This window comes from Rattus norvegicus, chromosome 18 (genome assembly GCF_036323735.1).
Source record: "Rattus norvegicus strain BN/NHsdMcwi chromosome 18, GRCr8, whole genome shotgun sequence".
NCBI lineage: Eukaryota > Metazoa > Chordata > Mammalia > Rodentia > Muridae > Rattus > Rattus norvegicus.
In genome coordinates this window covers 56717536-56739555 of record NC_086036.1, presented here as the reverse complement: position 1 = coordinate 56739555, position 22020 = coordinate 56717536, and the positions used below count along the sequence as shown (strand labels likewise).

The 22020-nt window shown below is 52.0% G+C and overlaps 1 protein-coding gene across 1 annotated transcript; it reads left to right on the top strand.

Annotated features, from left to right (window-relative positions):
- The first annotated feature begins 1853 nt into the window (after positions 1-1853).
- Slc6a7 (solute carrier family 6 member 7) lies at positions 1854-20707 on the top strand. The gene is made up of 14 exons (NM_053996.2): positions 1854-1970; positions 6417-6600; positions 8138-8269; positions 8376-8610; positions 10990-11128; positions 12311-12445; positions 13252-13355; positions 13477-13601; positions 14305-14417; positions 14489-14620; positions 15091-15190; positions 15371-15471; positions 16005-16172; positions 19772-20707. Exons 1-14 carry the CDS (start codon positions 1938-1940, stop codon positions 19982-19984), a joined length of 1914 nt encoding a protein of 637 aa, NP_446448.2. The 5' UTR covers positions 1854-1937; the 3' UTR covers positions 19985-20707.
- The last annotated feature ends 1313 nt before the right edge of the window (positions 20708-22020 follow it).

The window sequence follows — 22020 nt, the reverse complement described above, 5'->3', positions numbered from 1 at the left end:
TCTGGGCCTCAGTTTCCCCATCTGGGAAGTATAGATTCAGTGCACCCGCACACCATACCCTCTGACTGTCACCTAAGCTCAGTGGACATCACACAATATACTTGCTCGAGGAAGGCTAAGTTTCCATCTTACCCCTAACTCCCAAGCAGCTGCCGCTGTGCAGGGGCCAGAAAGAGGCCATTTTTCTGAGATCTGGAGTCAGCTGCTTCACCCTAACCCCTGTTCTCAAGGTTCTCTGGACCTTCCAGTGTCAGAGGAAGGGTAGAGGGAGAGGGAAGGGAAAGCCTCCTTCCTAGGCTCCAAGCCTCTGTTCCTCTCCAGACGTATTCCTAAAGCTCAGAGATTCTCTGAGGTCTTGGGCACAGGGGTATCATTCCTCTGAAAAAGTTTCTTCATGTATAAAATGTAGTCTATACGTACCCGCTTTTCTGGAGCTGTTGGGAAGAATTAATCATTGGATACTAGACATGAGCATCCATCACAATACAGCAGGACTCAGGGAGTACGTGTGACCCATCTTGGCCACCTGGGGTTCCTAGGGGCAGAAGCAACAGAAAAGATGCTCCTTCCTCCTAAGTCAGGGAAGCCTTGGTTGGCTAGCAGTACCTCAGAGGCTGGGGAGGAGAAACATGCCCCCGACCCCCAGCTCAGGAGCTCTGGAACCCTGGAATTCAGCCCTCTTCTCAAACCCCAAAGGTCAGAGCAAACTACCCTGGCATCTCCCAAATTTGGATGGTGAATGTCTAAAGGGGGCATGGGTTTTTCCATACCTGGCTTTCAATGGTGGTTCATCCCAGCAAACCAGCTCACTGATTGCCCGGCCACTCCAGTTATCACTTTCCCATCTAGGAGAAGGCCCAAAGAATGGTCATGCTGTCCTCTGAGAGCTTAGCCAGACATCTGCTGGTTGGTGGCCCTGATCACAGATAAAATGGGTGGCCCCCAGGCCATAGTGCCGATAGGCAGGAACCTGCTTTAATGTTACATCACAAGCCACCACAACATGGTAAGTCCTGCCTGTCCCTTCTCCTTCCCCAAACCTCCCAACAGCACTTTCATCCCAAGAAAAGGAGTCGTGCTGAGGACTGCTATGTCTATATGGGAAGTCTACTAGGACTGCCTCTGTCCCTGGTGTCACATGCTAACTGTGTACGTAGCCTTGAGTGAGTAACTACCTTCCCTATCATTTATTTAGTTTCCTTGAAACTGAAGGACTTAACAACCGCCTCTCTGGGTTGAGAAAACAAGATGTGGCAGGACCGTTTTAAGGATATTGGATAAGCACGGATTGACTGGGGGATTGGCTGGTGGAGGGTGAGCAAGCTAAACCTTAGTTGTGTGCCTACTGTGTGGCAGCTCCATGCTGGCTGTTTTCCATGTTTGGCCTTGCTAAATTTCTTACCCCAGCCTCCCGTAAAGTGACATAACGGGCTGAGGTTGCCCTGCAGGAAACTTAAGGTCATCAACAAAAAAAAACGATGTCGTTCGGTGCTGGAACCCCACACAGGAATTTCAATGGACAGGAGCACTCTGCCTGCCTCTCTCCTCGCCCAACTAATGAAAGGGAGGCCCAGAGATGGGAGTCACTTGCCCAAGGTCACCGTAGCTGCGGCCGATGGTGTCTGTCACGCACCCCCTCCCCACCCGCTTGGGCCGCTCCAATCCGCAGCTCTGCGTGCGGGGGCGCGCCCATCCCCCTGCAACCGTCTGTCCGTCATCGGATCTGTCTGGGTGTCTCCTCAGCCTTGGGCGCTGCGCAGGGAGAGGCAGGGCATTCGCAGCACCCCACGCCCGCAGCGGCCCCACGGCAGCGCCTGCGCCCTCCCCAACCCGTGCGCGGGAGCCGTGGGGGCAAAGGCGCAGAGATAGGACCAGTGCTCGGCGCCCGCTTGGCTGGCTGACTGCGCTCTTGCAAGCACCGGTGCCAGCTCTCCAAGATGAAGAAGCTCCAGGAAGCTCACCTCCGCAAGGTAGGGCAGGAGGGCGGAGCGCACCTGAGGGAGGCTGGGAGGATCGACCGGCCAGAGGGATGCCCCCAACTGCTCTGGGCTAGAGAACCTCCCAAACTAGATTACGGGGAGGGGCGGGGTCACGATCTCTCCTGGTGGCTCGGGGTGTAGTGTTAGGGTCTGGGTTCACTGTGCACTGGCCTGCAAACAGGTGTCTGTAGCTCCAGAGGTGCAGGTGGGTGACAGGGGTCAAATACCCCTCTCCCGGTACTCCATCTGTTCTATCAGGGCCTGACTTAGGGTGGGGGCGTTAGAAGCTGAATGTCAACACTGAGTTGGGCTCTCCTGGGGCTGGAATCTCGCCCTGGCTTCACCTGGGCACTCTTTACCAATAGGGCCTTTGCCAGCCTCCAGCGGACCCATTTCAGTCCTAAGGATTCGACCCCTGCCGGCTGGGGCCCCTGCGGTGTCTCCCTTGGCCCTTTCACCGCACCCCCCCTTTCCTGCTGAGAAGCCCCCTCCCCCGCAGAGTCCCCAGACAGTCCGCAATCAGATTGAAGGGAGGCAAGGGTGGGGTCCGGGAACCTAAGAATGGGAGGTGGGATAGCAGCAGAGATGTTAGCCAGACCTCTATCTCCCCACCTGGCCATGCTGGACCTCCCAGTTGTTTGTGGGGGAGGGGGTGTACTGAGGTAAGTTTTCTGGCGACAAGCTTTAAAGTCCCAGCCCCAGACAAGAAAAGAGAACTCCTGAGTACTGTTTCTGAAGCTTCCTCTTGGCGGTGACTGGTCAAGTTCACTCTCCAACCATCCATCTCCAGTATGGAGATAAGAACCCCTCCCCCACTGGGCCGTGTGCGATTTAGAGATGCTATGAACTGGAAGGGGCAGGTACACGTGAGAAGACTACATAGGGGTTGGTTGCTGGTATCACATCACACACACACACACACACACACACACACACACACACGCGCGCGCGCGCGCGCGCGCGCGCGCGAGCACACCTTCATTCAAGCTTTCTGACCTTATGCTCGCTCTCAACCTTACGCTCGCAGACCTGGAAACACTGGGCTCTTTTCTATTGGCTGTCAGGAGTCATTTCTTGAAGCTGTTTGTGGTCTCTTGAATCCTATTTGGTCTTGTCCCTAGTTTCCCCAGGGCGCTCTCTCTCTCTCTCTCTCTCTCTCTCTCTCTCTCTCTCTCTCTCTTCTTTGCTCTCCCTTCCACAAGAGCCCCTGTGCCCTTCTCTGTCACAGCCACACATGATAGGAAGCTCTTGCTGAGTACCCCAGAGAAGCTTCTCCAGCCTCTGCTCCTTCCGCCATCCATTAGACCACACTAGCCCCATTTTATAGACAGTGCAACTGAGGCACAGGAGAGCTTCCTCACTTACCTGGAAGTAGAAGCTACCTAGAACAGGCAGAGCGGTACTGACAACCCACCCTCCCAATGTCTCAGAGAGAAGCAGGGGCCTCTGTGAGCAAGACCAGGCTGGGTCAGCAGAAGTGTCGTGTGACTGGATCTTGCCTTAGTAGATGCTCTGACCTTGGATTGCCATTTGACCTTGGGCCCCTCCCTCTTCTCTCTGGAGCTCCTGCAGGGAAGTGAGAATCCTGGATGCCTTTTGTCTTTCCATGAAGGTAGAAGATATTTCCGGGCTTGGCAGGGCACTCTCTCCTAATCCCCCTTTCTCTCGATGCCTGAGGGTTGGGGACCTGTATCTATTGGTCCCAAAAGAGAGGGTGCAGGTGCATGCTCAGAAGTGTGTCTCTGCATGACCCAGAGTGGGGAGTGGGAGCTCCCAAACAGGTGGACATGGAGAGCAAGCCAGATAGGTTCTGGCCCTGCCCCATTTATTTGCCTTCTGTCTGGTGCTTCTGCACCAGCCCCCATCCTCATTGTGTCAGCCTCCTGGGATTCACCTGATGGTGGGGCTAGGGCTCCATGTAGTTTCCTGATTGGCTTATCTTTGGGGGACCCCCATTCCCTGGCCCTGGTACAGGAGCAAGCTTCCTTCTGATTGGGGGAGGACCAGTTGGCAGCCTCCTGCTCTTAGAACTCTTGTCGCCATGGAAACAGATCGGACTGCTCTGTGAGTGTGGAAAGGGCAGCATCTCTGAGGGGATCAGAGGAGCCTCATTTCTGGGACCTCCTATCAGTTGGCCTGAAAGGGGCAGAGGGTCTCAGAGTGACGGGCCTACCTTGCAATGTAGCGACAGGGGTCACGTCAGCTGGCTGCAACCAACTACCTCTTAGAGTTCCTGTAGAAGCCTGAGGGTCCCCAAAGGCTGGTTCTCATAACTAGAGAGGCAGTCTTAGGGGAAGAGAATAGAGAGGAGGGAGGAGGTGGGGAAAGGGAAGAGCTCAGCCAAGCCTGGGAGTCGCTTACCCTCCCATCAGCATGTCCTAGGTTACAGCAGAAAACCACTGCTCCAGTGACCATCTCCGTTTTAAAGTACTTTTTTTCATTTTATCTATCACCATCACCCACAGCCATATCACGCTGATCCTGTCACCATTATCCAACCACAGATAAGATTGCCATCATGGTCACATGACTGTCACTCAGTCAGCTCAGCACTGTAATTTCAGGGTAGCCTTGTGATCCACTGCCCAGCCTGGCTCAACACAGCCCAACACTGCAGCAGACATCTCCAGCTGTGTGATACTTTGTTCACCCTGATCTCCTGCCAGGGATGGAAGCCAGGCCTGGTGCGTGTGGAACAGATGCTCTACCACTGAGCCACACCCCAGCCCTCCTTTCGTCTTGATCCTAGTGACACTCTTGTGGCCAGTACCCAGTGAAGCTTCCTCGGTCACTACCTGTTTTGGGTGGAAAGACTTTGGGATGGAAACTCATCTGGTCAGTGGCTTGGCTCTGAGTCTCTAGGGCGGCTCTGACATGGCCCTCAGTCATTGTGAGCCTCTGGCTAAGACGTCTAGCAGAGGGCTCCCTGACTTTGTCTAGGCTCACACCTCTGAAGGAGCATGCTGGCTCCTTGGGACCCTTCTCCTCAAACAGAAATTAGGAACTGTGCATTCCAGTCCCTATTTGGAATGCTCTGGCCCATTATATGAGCTGACCAGTACTGCAAGTGAAGACATACAAATTGTGTTAACTAACCCAGTTTTTGACTAAAGAATCTTTCCACAGAATGCCTGTATTATGAGCATCTCAAAGGATATGTTTCTGGAAATACGGATCTACCGAATCTCCACCCTGTCTTGATGGGGAAACTGAGACCCAGAAGGCTATTGTCACATAGTGTGTTAGCATAAACCATGAGTCAGAATGTCTCTTGGTTCCCATGAATTCCTACAAATGTATCTGGATAGAAAGCCGAGGGAGGGGCTTTTCTCCTCGGGTGCACACACACCGACCGTAGCTGGATATTTACAGATTGGGCTACCTTGTATTTCCATTCCCCTAGGCACTAAGGAATTTCAGAAGCAAGTGGGCAAGGTGGGCTGCCATCTTTTGACCCATTCCTAGGTTCCCTGCTGGGAGCTCCTCTCTGAATTTTAGGTGGTTCTAGTGCCTCTGAGCTCCCTCCAGGTAATAAACCAGAGTAACTCGTAAATAGGCCAACTTGCATTCTTTGCGGCCAAAAGGAGCTGACCTCCACCTCTCAGTCCCAACCACAGGGAGATTACCCAGTGGACCTCTCTGACCACAGTGAATCATGGAAGGAGTCAGCCAAGACAACTGGCCTCATTCTCTTCTGCACTCTTCTCTGCATTAGTGATAGTTGGATGGCGACTTTCTGAAGCAAAGTGTAAGAGGCTTCTTCCTGAGTGCTATGCAAAACCCACAGCCCCCACTATGTCCTCTGAGCTACCAGACAGACTTCTGGTCCCTTTCTCAGGGAGCCCACATTCTCTGAAGTCCTTTGCTTCCTGTACCAAGGTTACCCTGGCTTCTTCCCTCTGTCCCCCTTGGAGCCTCTTGCCCTGAACACCTTCCAGTCTGGCCACCTGCCCTTGGGTGAGCTCCACACTGTAGGTGAAGACTGGGCCATTAGCATGAGTTCTGGTGGCAGGCCTGGTTCTCCTGGCCAAACAGTCAAAAGCCTCAGGTCATAACCCCTCCTGGAGCCTCACGCTTGGAATGGAGTGTGGGTGAGTAGTTTGCTCAGGTGAAGAATGTTTATTGCTGTGATCACTAACACATGGTAACTGCCACAAACAGCATCATCACTGGCACTGATATTAAAGTGGGTCAGCCTTGGCTTGTTTCTGCTAGCCAAGACGAAGTCAGGCAGCTTCCTAAGGCCTGAGCCAGCTACTGATCTCTAAGGATCTGCAAGCTAGGCTCTCTTGAGTTCAGGTGAAATCACTGGATTATCTGAACCTGATGGGATATTTCCCACTCAGCCTTGTCCAATTCCACGGTCTCCACCTGGGTTCCCAGTTCTGTTTGGCCTCACCCTCTTCCCTCTCTGCTTTTTCTCTCTCTTACTGGCAGCCTGTCACCCCAGACCTGCTGATGACTCCCAGTGACCAGGGTGATGTGGACCTGGATGTAGACTTTGCAGCAGACAGAGGCAACTGGACGGGCAAGCTGGACTTCTTGCTGTCCTGCATCGGCTACTGTGTGGGCTTGGGAAATGTCTGGCGGTTTCCCTATCGAGCCTACACCAATGGAGGCGGTATGGGCTTGGGAACCTCTTGGGAGTAGCTGGGGTGACTGACCAAGGCTTGGGGGCTATAGGACGGCCTTTGAAGTGACCTCAGGTTAGAGGGAGGAAGCTTATTCTCTTATGTCCCTTTTCACCACCTAAACCCCTCCTCCTGCTTTGCATCCCCAGCATGATACCCAGGTTTCCTCCCTAGGGCCTAATGCTTTCCTAGACCCTATGGTGGGCAGAAATTGCTGCCCACTTGCCTGTGGTGGGTGTAAAGGGTGGTACCCACTGTCACTATTCATGTACTTTGCAGTGTATCCTGTCCCCTCCCCCACCTCCCCCACGGCCCTGCTCCATCCACAGCTCCCTCTCTAGAATCTTCAATGTTCCCTCCTCTCCTGGTTCTTTCCATTCAGATTGAAAATGCAAGATCTATGCTATTTTTACAAATCATTCCCTTTGTCCTTGATTCTCCATCAAGTTAACAGTCTAAGCCTCCTTAACAATAGTTAGGGTGAAGCCAGTGCCTGGTCTTGGGCTTGGTGACTGCCTCATGCCCTGAGAACAACCTTTCTGGGTGGGTGTCTCAGAAATACTGAAGTAGTTTGGGTCTGGAGAGGTCAAGTTCCCTGTCTGAAGTCCCAGTGCAGATTCAACCTTCCAACTGTCTTCTCCAGGGCTCTTGTGTGTCTCCAACTCCCTCTCCCAAACTTGTTAAAGAGGTGCATACTGGCAAAGAGGAAACCAGATAACACTAGACCAAGCAAAATTATGAGTCCACCACCAGCTTCCAGGACTCCAGGATTCTCCCCTCTCCCATTCCCTGCTTCCCTACTTTTTTTTTTTTTCCTGTGTGCTGATCTTACTTCTTCCACAGATAGGCAGCCCCTCTCCATGAAGTTGGGTGGGGAGCCCAAACATAAACACTTCTGGAATGACTCTCTTCCGGAGGGTTTAGCCACCCAGAGCCCCTTAGGAGATCACCTGAATGAATCCATATAGAATTGAAAGTGGTCAGCATCACTTGGGATATTTACCCTCGAAGCTGCAGGAGGGAGGCCAGTGGGCCAGCTGAATGACTACTGGCCTACCAGAGCCATCTGGTGGTAGGCAGCTGTCTGAAGGAGGTGGCTGTCTATGTGTGAAGAGAAGAGGAGGAATGCCAGGCCCAAGAAACTGCAGGGCCCATGAAATCTCAGGTGCCAGCCAGAGCATCTGAGGCAGCACTCATGAGGAAGGGACCATTGGAGCCAGATTCTGGAGGTGTGGAGCTGGTACTCTGTGGAAGAGAACTCATTCACCCACCCCTTCATGCAGCCACTCAGCAGGTGTTTCTGGAGTGTTTGCTGTGTGCTCACCCATGTTCTGGGTTCTCTAGCTACAGAAGTGAGTAACTACCCACCAGCTCCCTCAGCCTCAGTGACCCTTGGGAGACGTGCTCCATCCCCTGCAGGTGGATGGTAGGTGGCTGCTGTCTAGAGACAGCTGTGGGCCAGCCAGCGTGGAGCCTTGGAGGGGCTGGTCCACCTGAATCCCAACCCCATCTGCTACCTCCCTGCAGGAGCCTTCCTCGTGCCCTACTTCCTCATGCTGGCCATCTGTGGCATCCCCCTCTTCTTTCTTGAGCTCTCCCTGGGCCAGTTCTCCAGCCTGGGACCCCTGGCTGTCTGGAAAATCAGCCCCCTCTTCAAAGGTAAGGCTCAGTAGTTCTTGGCTGGTGTAGAGCCACCGAGAGCCATGGGGAGTTGCCCTGTTCCCAGGCTCTCACAGGGAGGCGATGCTGTCTCTCCCCTACCCAGGTGCGGGTGCAGCCATGCTGCTCATCGTGGGCCTGGTGGCCATCTACTACAACATGATCATCGCCTACGTCCTCTTCTACCTCTTCGCCTCCCTCACCAGCAACCTGCCCTGGGAGCATTGCGGCAACTGGTGGAACACAGAACGCTGCCTGGAGCACAGAGGCCCCAAGGATGGCAACGGGGCACTGCCTCTTAACCTCAGCAGCACTGTCAGCCCCAGTGAGGAGTACTGGAGGTCAGCCTGACTGGGATAGCCACTGAGGGTGGGCAGGAGGAGGGGTGCTGTGCTGGCATGGCCTGCCTGGGCCGTATGTGTGAGAGTGTGTGTATATGTGTGTATATGTATGTGTGTGTGCATATGTATGTGTGTATGTGTGTTTGCATATGTATGTGTGTATGTGTGTATATGTGTGTATGTGTGTGTATGTATGTGTGTATGTATGTATGTGTGTATATGTTTATGTGTATGTGTGTATGTGTATGTGTGTATATGTATGTGTGTATGTATGTGTATGTGTGTATGTGTGTATGTATGTGTATGTGTGTATGTGTGTATGTATGTGTGTATATGTGTGTATGTGTGCATGTATGTGTGTATGTGTGTGTATGTGTGTATGTGTGTGTATATGTGTGTATGTATGTGTATATGTATGTATGTGTGTATGTGTGTATGTGTGTGTATATGTATGTGTGTATGTGTGTACATGTGTATGTGTGTATATGTGTGTATGTGTGTATGTATGTATGTGTGTATGTGTGTATGTGTGTGTATATGTATGTGTGTATGTGTGTACATGTGTATGTGTGTATATGTGTGTATGTGTGTATGTATATGTGTGTATGTGTGTATGTGTGTGTACATGTGTATGTGTGTATATGTGTGTATGTGTGTGTATGTATGTGTATGTGTGTATGTATGTATGTATGTATATGTATGTGTGTATATGTGTGTATATGTATATGTGTGTATGTGTGTGTATGTGTGTATGTATATGTGTGTATGTGTGTGCATGTATATGTGTGTATGTGTGTGCATATATATGTGTGTATGTGTATGTGTGTATATGTGTGTATATATATGTGTGTATGTGCGTGTATGTATGTGTGTGTATGTGTGTATGTATGTATGTGTGTGTATGTATGTGTGTATGTGTGTATGTATATATGTGTGTATATGTATGTGTGTATGTGTGTGCATGTATATGTGTGTATGTGTATGTGTGTATATGTGTGTATATATATGTGTGTATGTGCGTGTATGTATGTGTGTGTGTGTGTGTGTGTGTGTGTATGTGTTGCCGGAAGGGGGTTGGACAAACTTTCCCCCTTTCCTGGCCAGCTACTTTTAGAACAGGACAATTGAAGTAAACTAATCCAGAAGGTGGCTGGTGCAGTTTAGAGGAAAGAATGCATGGAAACAGCAATCGAGCCTCAGGGGTGAAGGGACTTAGTAAGTAAGTGCCCATTTATTGACAAGAGTGACATTTATTAGCAAGAGTGACATCTGAGAGTCTCAGTTTCTTCCACTGTCACAGAGAGGGTGTCCCAAGACATTATCTATTTAGTCACTCACATACCTATTCTCTGAATAAGCATTTATTGAGGTGCTATGTCCGTTGGTAAAGTGCTTAACATAGAGCCAGGGCCTTCCAAAGTTAGAACCATCTCAGGTTAGAGTAAGAGCAGACAAAGGTTGCCTGGGAGGTTTAAACAAGGCAACATGGATAAAACCATCATTGCCGTGGGCAGGAACTCACAAGCCCAGGAATGGCAGCTTACAGAAAGACATTGAGTCTCACCAGCCTATCCTGGCTGAGAAAGCAAGGGTCAGAGGCTTGCTTAGTGGCAGTAATGATGACACTAAGGACTCCTGACTTAGTCCTGTTCCAGGATATTCTAGAGAATCCCAGACGCTGGGTGGATAGTCTCTTCCCTCCCACTGCAAAGGCTCCCAATAGGTTCTTGTCTTGAACCAGTTTCTCTCCCAGCCTGCATAGCCTTTTAGGTCCACTCACTTGTTCATTTCAAGGGCAGCCAGAAGGGCCTGCATCTGCTTAAGTGTGACCTAATAGTTTGAGTATGTCTCGCAAAACTCAAGACATGGTCTGCTGTGAATGCCAAGGGTCTCTGGGGCAGTGTTAAGACTGGCCACATTGGGTGAGGTATAGATGGGGCAGATGGCATTGCCAAGAGGGTTAACTGGAGGTATTTTAATGAAGAGGCTTTGTAGAGGCTTGGGGAATCCACATGGAGAGGTGGGGCATGGGAACTAGCAGCAGAGAGAGCTGCTACCATGCAGAACCAAGGAGCAGAGGGAGGGACTGTGGTCTTTGGAGCCTCGGAAGCAGGACGTGTGTGTATGTACGTGTACACACATGTGTGTATGTGTGCAATCAAGCCTATATCTGCTATTGGCTTCTGAAAGGAGTGTGGGAGGCGGGGGTAGGGGATAGAGGCAAGCTTCTTAGGCTCCAAGACAAATGGAGGGGGCTTGGAAAGCACCCCATGGGGGAGCTACCTGTCCTAGAAGGCTAAGCATGGCTCCCTCCCCACTCCCATACCAATGGAATGTGGCAGGATGACCAGAGGATTCCCTAACCATTATTTCCCACAGCCGATATGTCCTGCACATTCAGGGCAGCCAGGGCATCGGCCGACCCGGGGAGATTCGCTGGAACCTCTGCCTCTGCCTGCTGCTGGCCTGGGTCATCGTGTTTCTCTGTATCCTGAAGGGGGTGAAGTCCTCGGGCAAGGTGAGGCTTGGGAGGCTGGGGAGGAAGTGGGTGCTGGCCAAGGCTGAGAAGATGATGGAATTTACCCAGAGAGGACCTGGGGAGGGCTTTGCCTGAAGTGGGGGAGGAGGTCAGTAGTGGCACCGGGCCTCCCTGCTTTCTCAGGCGAGTTACCTGCTTCAGGCAATACCTATAGGTTATTCAAATTGGCACCTTTGCCTAGAGCTTGCCACTCTGTGGAGACTCAGTGAGGCTTGTGGAATGCTTATGAGATAGATAAGTAGATCAGACCTCTTGGAGTTGCAGGTCACCCATACCCAGATGTTTCATTAACTGGAAAGCCCAGGGCGGTAGGCATGGCTGGGTATGGGGTTCATGGTTGTTTCTAGTCCTCTCCTCTGACCTCTCGGTGAAGCCTGGCTCCACACTGGCTTCTTCCACCTGCTTCCCAGTCTGCAGATATTGTAGAGCTTACCTTATTGGATAAGGTAGGCTGTGTACCCAGCTCAGACCCAGTCTTTGTGTCAGGAAGGGATAATCTGTTTGGCTGGGCCTGTTCATTGAGCTTACCTGCAGAGCTGGATATTAAATGAGCCCCATGTAGGGAAAGCAGGACTACTCTTACCAAGGAAAGACAAGCGAGACATAAGGAGACCAACATGCACCGCAGGTGCTGGGCTGAGAAAGGGGCAATAGGCTGGTTAGGGTGTAGAAATCTGGGTCGTTTTAAATGACCCAGATTTTAAAGGACCTTTGCTAAGCAAGAAGACATTATTATGCAATAGAAGGTGGAAGGTGTTAGAGAAAGGAGGGACCACCGTGGTCACCAGCAAGGCAGAGGACAGTGAGGCTTGCTGCGATGGAAAGAGACGAGGCTGATTGGATGTTCAGGAGGTTGAGGATGTCAGGCAGTGTGCAGGGACACAGGCTGGACACAGGAGCGGGAGACTCATCCCCAGTGGCACTAGCCTGTACCAGAGGAATCAGTAGAGATGGGACAGGGTGGTTTTGGGAAGCAGGATGGCAACTCTGGACTGGTGGTGGGGAGAATAGGAGGGAGGGAGAGAAGGACAGATACCCAGAGTGGTGGCTGCTCCCTAGCTCGGGCCCACCAACAGATGAGAGGTGGGTTTCTGGCATCAAGGTCATGGCAGGCAGAGCTGTGTGGATGCCTGTCTGCCACTCCAACCTACTCTCTTCCAGGTGGTGTATTTCACAGCCACCTTTCCCTACCTCATCCTGCTCATGCTCCTGGTTCGAGGAGTGACCCTTCCCGGGGCCTGGAAGGGCATCCAGTTCTATCTCACCCCCCAATTCCACCACCTGCTGTCTTCCAAGGTGAGCAGGGAGCATGAAAGGAAGGCTCCATGGGAGAGAGAGCAGGGGTGGGGGACCCTCCACGGCGGAGCCTCCAGCTGCAGCGCCGTCCTGACCCTTCCTGTGTGTCCTCATCCATTCTCTAAAATCCTAGGGCGCAGGGGTTATTTTCTCCATTTGACAAAACCAAACCGGGAGCAGACAAGAATTAGTGATGGGTGTAAGGTCTCGTGGCAGGGGTTCCATTCACATCAGTCTAGCTTCAAAGCCCAGGGGGGACGTTAGTCCCAGTGACAATCACAACATGGTACTGACAGCTGACACTAATCGACTGTTTGACCGTACCTGACACTTCTTACTCACTTAATGATTTCACGATCACTGTGCCTCCCCATGAGGTAGGCACTGTTTTAGGTCCTTTACCACAGATGAGGGACCTGGAACGCATAGCAGTAATGGGGCTCGTACAGGATGGAGTTAGAAACTGGTAAAGACAAGTACCAGTTCAGATCCCTCTGACTCCAGGCAGGGAGTAAAGTGGTTACCTAGGCCTTGCTCAACTCCAATCTGCTGGCCACTCTGCATTGGCCACACCTTCCTTCAGGACTGGACCAGGCTTAGAGAGCGTCTACTAGACCCTGGGTGGTAAACTGAGTCCCAGAAAAGGGAACGACTTGCCCACATCCTGCAGTGTAAGTGCTGGAGCTGGGTCTGCTCCTGGCCCTCATTTGTAACCCTGGCTGTTCCTTATCCCTGAACCTCTGTCTCACGCTTACCCTCCTCCTGGGCCCTCCCTGCCTTCCCTGCCCCTTCTTTCTTTGGCACAGGTGTGGATTGAAGCTGCTCTTCAGATCTTCTACTCTCTAGGAGTGGGTTTTGGGGGTCTTCTCACCTTTGCCTCCTACAACACATTCCACCAGAACATCTACAGGTCAGTGCCTGCGACTTCCCAGTACCGGGGGCCAAACTCAGGAGGCTGGTTACCCAGGAGGCTCCCTTGGGTTGAGGCTCTGGCCAGCTCACCCTGGCTTGGGCTTGGACTCTCCTGGCAGAGACACCTTCATTGTCACTCTGGGCAATGCCATCACCAGCATCCTGGCTGGTTTTGCTATCTTCTCGGTGCTGGGCTACATGTCGCAGGAGCTGGGTGTGCCTGTGGACCAAGTGGCCAAAGCAGGTAGGTAGAGGCTGCATGTGAGGGTTTAGCTGGGGTGAGAGGTAGCCGCGTCCCAGGGTATGCTATCAACACAGACTAGCAAGATGGGGGATAGCTAGCTATTTTTTTTCCCCAGGGAGGGTGTTTTTGTTTTGTTTTGGTGTGTATATGTGTGTGCTCATGTGCACGTGCACCCGTGTCCATGCGTGCACACACACTTGTGTGGGACATCTGTGTAGATACATGGGTGTGCAAATGAGTGTGTAAACAACAATCTTCTCTGGAGACAAAGGCGTCTCTGTATGAAGCTGTCTTATCTTTCAGGTCTTGTTTGTCACATCCTGGGTTGAGATGTATGTGTGGCAGTGAATGTAGGGTCCCAATAATCTGAATCAGCATGTTTTGTTTTCAGTGGGTGAATGTAAGTATGTGTACTGATGGGGCTCTTGTGCACGCGGACCTGTGTTCTGACTATGTGCTACATTTGGTTCCTGTGTGTATTTGTGCATGACTGCTAATTCCTATTCAATAGTCCCATGTACTTGCCAACCTAGGCCCTGGGAACTAAGAAAGGGGTTAGTGTGTTCCATTAGTGTTGGTCTCTAGACTTGGGTGTGGTGAGTGAGTGCGCCCCCACATGGACACAAGCAACCCTATGTATTTGAATGCATGTGGAGGCATACTGTGTACCCCAGGCTGCTGACCCTGCATGCCCTGGGCCCAGGCCCTGGCCTGGCCTTTGTTGTCTACCCACAGGCCATGACTATGTTGCCTCTGTCACCCTTCTGGTCCTTCCTCTTCTTCTTCATGCTTCTGACTCTTGGCCTCGATAGCCAGGTAAGCCTTGGCCATGGGTGCGGGCACTGGTGTGTGTGTGGGTGCAACTCTGACCTCAGTACCCCCTGCAGTTTGCCTTTCTGGAAACCATAGTGACTGCAGTGACCGATGAGTTCCCATACTACCTACGGCCCAAGAAGGCAGTGTTCTCAGGCCTCATCTGTGTAGCCATGTACCTGATGGGACTGATCCTCACCACCGATGTGAGTGGCCTGCAAGGGGCACCAAGTTGGGAAGCTGGGCAGGGTGTCGTTTACCACCTGAGGGTATTTTGGGCTGGCTGAGAAGTCACCAAATAGCTTCCGGTCCTACCAGGGCCTGTTTCCTGTGGCAGGCAACTTGGTCTTGAGTTCTGGCTCTGGAATCAGTTTGAAAGACCTGGGTTCAAACCTCACTCCTCCATTCGCTGAGTAACTCCAGACAAGTGACTTCCCCTCTCTGAACCCATTTTTCCTCATGCATGCATGGGTCCTGTTAGGAGACTAGGCTGCTGGGTAGCAGAAAGGGACATCATCTCTACAGCACTGAGCAGGCTGACCATTCCATGGATTTTACCCCCAACCCCCTCAGCATTTGCCCTGGCTGCTTCCCACTCACTCCTGACTGAAGGAGATGGGCTACAGCAGAGACAGAGACGGAGGCTGGAGGCCCAGTGCTGTGCTTTGTGTCATAGGGGGGGATGTACTGGCTGGTCCTTCTGGATGACTACAGCGCCAGCTTCGGACTCATGGTGGTGGTGATTACCACATGCCTCGCTGTCACCCGGGTATACGGTGAGAAGGGCGCTGGGGGTGGGGTAGGGACAGGCAGGGGGTGGGTAGGCTGACACTCCCAGGAGTGAGAGAACAGGGTGTGGGCCCTGTACTGCAGCCAGGCAGGGAGACAGGCATGGAGGAGGGGGTCACTGGCACCGATGGGATCTAGCATGGGGACACTCCTTCTCCCCTGTGCAGGCATCCAGCGGTTTTGTCGTGACATCCACATGATGCTGGGCTTCAAGCCAGGACTCTACTTCAGGGCCTGCTGGCTGTTTTTGTCTCCGGCCACACTCTTGGTAACCAGGGGTGGGAGGGAAGGTGGTTGGCTGGGGCCCTAAGGCCAAGGGCAGGCCCCTCTGTGCATTTAGTCTAGCTGGTAACTTTGGCTCTGAGTGAGGCTTTCCCGAGGCTGTGGAGGATGGGAACCTAGCAGACACATCCCCGACTCCAAACCCCAGTTTTCTGAGCTGTGCTAGACCTAGACTTATAGTTGGTCAGCAAATGGGTGGAGCTTTTCTAGTTCTTAGGGCCTCAGCACTGTGTTTTGCTTGTCATAGGGTGGGAGTAACTGGGAGAGAGGCTGTCTCAGGACTAGGATATCTCTGAGCTGGGCTGTTACAAACCTTCCTATTGAGTCAGCTTGGAGCTGGACTATAGCTCAGGTCTGGTAAAGACCCCAGAGATGGACCATCTTCAGTTCTGGTACAGCTGAGGACTATGGGTAGGTCCCAACTAGGCTCTCTCAAGCCTTAAGGTGGTCCAGACCCTGGCCACGCCATACTCTGGGCCCCACTCAAGGAACAGTGATGCTGGAGTCTCCACTCTGCAGGCCTTGCTGGTGTACAGTATCGTCAAGTACCAGCCCTCGGAATACGGTAGCTATCGCTTCCCCGCCTGGGCCGAGCTGCTAGGCATCCTGATGGGCCTGCTCTCCTGCCTCATGATCCCAGCTGGCATGCTGGTAGCTGTGCTTCGAGAGGAGGGCTCGCTCTGGGAGGTGAGTCCACCTTCACTGCCTACCTACAGCCTTTTGGCTCTGTGGCCCAGCTTTCAATTAAGCCAACCAACCAACCAACCAACCAACCAACAAACAACAACAACAACAACACCCAAAAACACCTGTTGGGACATTTATCCAGAACCTGGCAGGATCCTTGTAGACTGCAAAAGGTCCATGACATCTAGATTCACTTGGGGCTGGGATCGGGCTTTGAACCTCACAGCACATGGGTCTACGGGAATAGAATAGAACAGACTAATCCAAAGACCATTGATCATAGTGTAAGGGTCAGGACTTGAACTTGGAGACCAGAGCCAGTGGATAACACCGAAATACCCCAGAAGGTAGGTTATCCCCCTTGTCTTGTGTTCAGCATCCCTGCTGGGTCCATAAGTACTAGCCTAGAATGATTGTGCTAAAGAGAGCAATTGGTTAACAAAAGCAAAAGGCACATTGGTGCACGCCTTTAATCCCAGCCGTCTAGAGACAGAGGTAGGCGAGTTTAAGACCAGCCTGGGCTACTGAGAGAGTTCCAGGACAGCCAAAGGTATGCAGAAAAACTCTGTTTCAAAAAACAAGACAGGGAGAATGCAATTGGCATAGGAGCCAACAGGCCTTGAGAGACAGGTAGCAACCCACTGTGGGCCAGAGGATATGCTGTATGACCACAGGGACATCCTGGGCTCTCTCTGAGCTGCCCAGAGCACTCTTTGTACATAGAACCTTCACTTTGGCCCTTATGAGTCTGGAGTCCTCCAAAGGCCAGAGACTCATCGTGAACGGAGCTCAAGCGAGCCTCGTGGTTCAAGCGGGCCAGATAGAGCCTGGAGACCCTTCCTGCGACACACCTATCAGAGGGTGCTGGAGCCGCAGGGAAATGACCTATAAAACAGTCCCCATTGTCCCTTCTACAGGCCTGTGCCCCAGCATACTGCTGCCACATGCCTGCCTCCACACAGCCAATCTCTGTCTCTCTCTGTCTCTGTCTCTGTCTCTCTCTTTCTCTGTGTCTGTTTCTGTCTCTCTCTGCCTCTGTCTCTCTCTGTCTCTCTGTCTCTGTCTCTGTCTCTCTCTGCCTCTCTGTGTCTCTCTGTGTCTCTCTCTGTCTCTCTCTGTCTCTCTCTCTGTCTCTCTCTCTGTCTCTCTCTGTCTCTCACACACACACACACACACACACACACACACACACACACACACAGAGTGCCCACCAGGTGACCCCAGCCACATGGCATCCTAGAGTTCAGCCATTTTCCCTGCTTCCAACCACTGGAAGGCTTTTCCCTTCTCTGAATCTCAGAGTCCTCCTTAGCCTCCCAGAGATCTGCCAGTTGCCCCCATGCTCAAGAACCAGGTGTGTGCAGAGGACAGCAGGACAGGGCAGCCTGGAGCCAAGGAAGTCAGCACTTGGGTTCATCAGCTTTGTGGCTAAGCCCAGGGACAGTCTCTCCAGTTCAGGGCTGCCTTTTTTTATTCATTGTGTCAGAGTCCCAGCAGCTTTATGGCCCTACTCTGGTTATCTCTCTAGCCTTAAGGACAGGAATGCTAGCCTATAAGGTTGCTGTGAGGAGACAAGGAGTCAGCCAGACTATGGAACAGAAAAACAGAACTTGAGAAAAATTCAAGACGGGGTCCATCTAGGTTTAAACCCTAGTGCCCTACTTACAACCTGTGTGACTTTGGCCAACTTAAGCGACCTCTCTGAGCTTCAACTTTCAGATAATATCTGTGGAAGTGAAGGGGATGGGAGGTAAATAACTCTTTTTTTCTTTTTCTTTTTTTTTTTTCCGGAGCTGGGGACCGAACCCAGGGCCTTACGCTTGCTAGGCAAGCGCTTTACCACTGAGTTAAATCCCCAACCACGTAAATAACTCTTTTATAGGGTCCTACAAATATTAAAAGGCCAGCACCCAGCACATAGCTGAGGTATACTATATGCTGAAGCTAGACTAGGAGTTCCCACAGAGGGTGGTTTTCCCTTGAGCAGCATCCAGCGACATTTTGGATTGTCATGGAGGGTAACTGAAAGGACTATAGACCAAGACAGTGTACTGTACTCTCCCATGTACAGGACAGTATCACAGCTTGTCCCTACCAGAAGGCCTATAGTGCTCAGGCTCAGAGACTATGGTCTACTTTTTGTGGTTGTTGTTTTGTTTTTTGTTTGTTTGTTTTGCATATGCGGACACATCTAAATCCTTACTCTCGGGGACCTCCCATTACAGTGTGGGAGCTACGCAACACTGACTCAGCAGTGCTGCTAAGAGTGTACCTCAAAAGAACAAACACTGGGCTGAAAGCAGAATGGAGAGAGAGAGAGAGAGAGAGAGAGAGAGAGAGAGAGAGAATGCTCTTCTGGCCAGGGCAGTCGGAGTCAGGGAGAGATATGTCAAGATGGACAAGGTGACCCAATGGATGGTAATAGGTCGAACAGCCCTGAGGGAAGAGGGAGGCAAAGAGCCCATGTGACTGGAGCAGACATGGGGTGGGGGGAGTGGGACATCCAAGGTTGTGGAGTATCTTAGTTTCTGTTTCCTATTGCTGTGTTCAAAACACCACAATCATGCTGGAGATGGTTCAGCGGTTAAGAGCACTTAGTCTTGGAAAGGACCCTAGTTTCCATATCCGGTAACTCACAACTGTCTGTAGTTCCATTTCCAAGAGATTAGACACTTTCTTTTGGTCTCTCAGACACTACATTGACACACACACACACACACACACACACACACACACACACACACACACGTATATTTAAAGTTAAAAGTAAACTTAAAAAAAAAAAAAACCAACCCAGACTCACCACGAAGAAAAGCAAGTTGGGAGGAAAGGGTTTATTTGGTTTGTGCCAAGTTAACAAAACCCACTCAGTACAGGAAGGTAGACAGGGCGGGCCACAGAGAGCATGACAGGCAGTCAGATTTCACTCCGTGGAAGAGGAGACACCATTGGCAAATTTGTGGGAAGCTGGCTCTAACAGCTAAATAAATGCCATCACACTCTGGGTGCCAAAATGCTTTTGCCACTGGACCAAGTCACACCCTGCACCCTTGGAGACTGTATCCAGGCTTCATCAGTGGCCTCCTTTTTCCTCAAGGTGCAGGGCGTTTGCTCCAGCAGAATGGGCAGAGGGGCCTGGGAATGTGGCTAAGGATGATCTCTGGAAGTCTAGGCTTGGTCAGCCCCTTAGCTCCTTCCTGCCTAGACGCTGGGCTCTGGGAAGTGTCTAAGGAAGTCGCCTCAGCCTCTCCTCTGTTCTGGCTGCCAGCTTTTGCCTAAAAGTCCTCAACAAGTCTGGATTCTACTTTCTGCAGAAGTGCAGAAGGGAGCTAGAAAGGAGCTGAGTCTATCTTTAAATGCTTGTCAGTGTGTGTGTGTGTGTATGTGTGTTATCTCACAACCTGAGCAGCCATGTTATTCCCAACACCAAAGAGTCATATCCTCTTTACAATGCCCCAGTGTGGATGGGTTCCTGGAACCACCCATCCAGAAGTGACAAAGAAGATTCTCACTGGGCATAGGCAGGTCTTTGGTAGCCATTGTTATTGCTGGCCATGAAAAACTCTCAGTATCTGTCCATTATCATTGCCTTGCTACAGCGACTTCAGCAAGCCAGCCGTCCTGCTATAGACTGGGGCCCATCACTGGAAGAGAACCGGACGGGCATGTATGTGGCCACCCTGGCTGGGAGCCAGTCACCAAAACCACTGATGGTACACATGCGAAAATATGGGGGCATCACCAGCTTCGAGAATACAGCCATTGAGGTGGACCGTGAGATCGCAGAGGAGGAAGAGGAGTCCATGATGTGAGACCAGACACCTCCAAACAGGAGGGCTGGTCGGGGCCTCCCCGTCTGTCCCTTCCTTGGCCCACAGGGGATAGCTTTGTCTGTTGGGATTCTGACAGGCAATGGGAGGTTGCCATGGCAACGACAGTCCCCAGCCTAAGTCCCTCTTTGTGGCCTCTACATCTCCTGGAACCTCTAGATGGACATACATATACTAGGTAACCCATTCAAAGCTGAAACGATTCAGCTCAGCCCTCAGTTTGTGAGGGGGTGCGTTGAAGCCAGGGAGAGAAGAGCTGGACCAAGGTGACATGCCCAAGAGGACTTGTTCCCAAGCCTCCTCCAGCCAGTCAACTCCCTTTCCCTTGGGGGAGCAAGCACCATATCTGACATCTTTGTTCAGACACTTTGACAAGATACATTTCCATACAAGCCAACTTTAAACCCCAGGTTCAGGGTAGCGAGAACCTGGAGAGCCCCAAGGCCCTGGATATAGATAGAATGGCAGCGACCAAATTGGGTAGAAAAGTCTTTGTGGGTTCCTGTGTTAAGGCCAGTTTTCCCAGAAGAAGTGGGAGCTTTAGGGCTGAGAGGTGTGAAAGATTGCAGAAGAGGCTAGAGGGAAGGTTTGCGGGTCAGAGCTGCCCCTGAGCCAGGAGGAGGCCCAACCTGCCAGAGCAGAGACCAGGAGGGGCTGGAGATTGTGGTGCTCCCGGGTTATGAGAGGGAATAAAGACTCGCAGGGAAGGGGACCCAGAGAGGCAGGGTGGGATGACTTGCATGGCACTGTATAGCATTTTAGATCTGTTTGGTGTGGATTAGGGACAGGTATAGAGACAGGAGGCCTACAGAGGACAGGAGAGAGGTACTAATGGCTGGAGTTAGGCACTCGGGTGGGAATCTCCATTTGGACATGATGCCTTGGGCTGGCAGGAGGCCCGAGGAGCACCCTCCAAGGGGATAGGAATGAGGGCTCCAGTCAGGACCCTACTCCCCCGTCCCTGTGGCTTCCAATAACAATGGCTACCAAGACTTGGAGATGGTCCACACATTGGACATATGTCCAGATGTTGCCGGGCACCTGACAGGCAGCCTCTGCCCTGGGTCCCTGTGAGATGGTGTTCAGGTGTGGCTTGCATACTGCATTCCCAGGAGAGCAGGACACTTTCATTCAGCATAGTGGCCTCTGTGCCCCACCTCTCTCCTGGCATCTCCCCAGTCCATTTGTGTTCTGCTGGTTGATTGTCAATAAATACCAAATGAGGTCATCATCCTTATCTGACTGCTATGGAGGGCACAGTGGGTGGCACAGAACACTTGCCAGCTCCCAGTGGACAGAGGAGGTTGGCCGCCTGTTTCTTGCGATCCTGGCTTCTGGTGCTCGTTTTGTGATGTCTCTGGGGGAAACCCTGGACCCCGTAGAAAGTGCTCAGTCTCCCATTACACATAAAGACAAATGGAGCCCCCGAGGAGAGATGCTTGCCCAAAGTGGGGAGGGTAGCAGATCGTGGTGGCATCCTCCACCACTCCAAAGTGAGGCTGGAGCTGGTGGTCCTGGCTAGGGTTTTCTAAGCCGAGGAATCTCCTGGTGTTCTCACCGGCTTCCTGAGGGCCTCAACACATGAAAGAGCCTAAGCCTTTCTAATGCAGACCCAGGTGCCTGCAAGGCTTTAATGGGGAAGAAAGGAAGGTGGCTGATACTTGGGTATTAATACATTTCCCCTTACAAAGGGCCAGACCCGCCCACCCCTTTGTTGGTACTCCAGGTAGGAAAAGGATGATGCAGGACCCCTTTCCCAAGGCAGGTTCCTCTTTCCACACCAGGTACAGCCTCCACCTTCTGGCCTGCAGCCTTCTTTCCATAGCCAATAAGGGCAGTTGATTCACTCTGTCCACTCAGAGCCATGGTTTCCAGGGCCTTGCCTTGGGCACCTGGTCATGGCTGCAGCCGGCAACCAGGAAATGACGAGAAGATCTTGGAGATGAAACATTATTTCTTCCAAGTTGTAGTGAGAAAAGGGTCAGAAGGTTATGGGCCACCCCAGTTTTGTGGGCTCT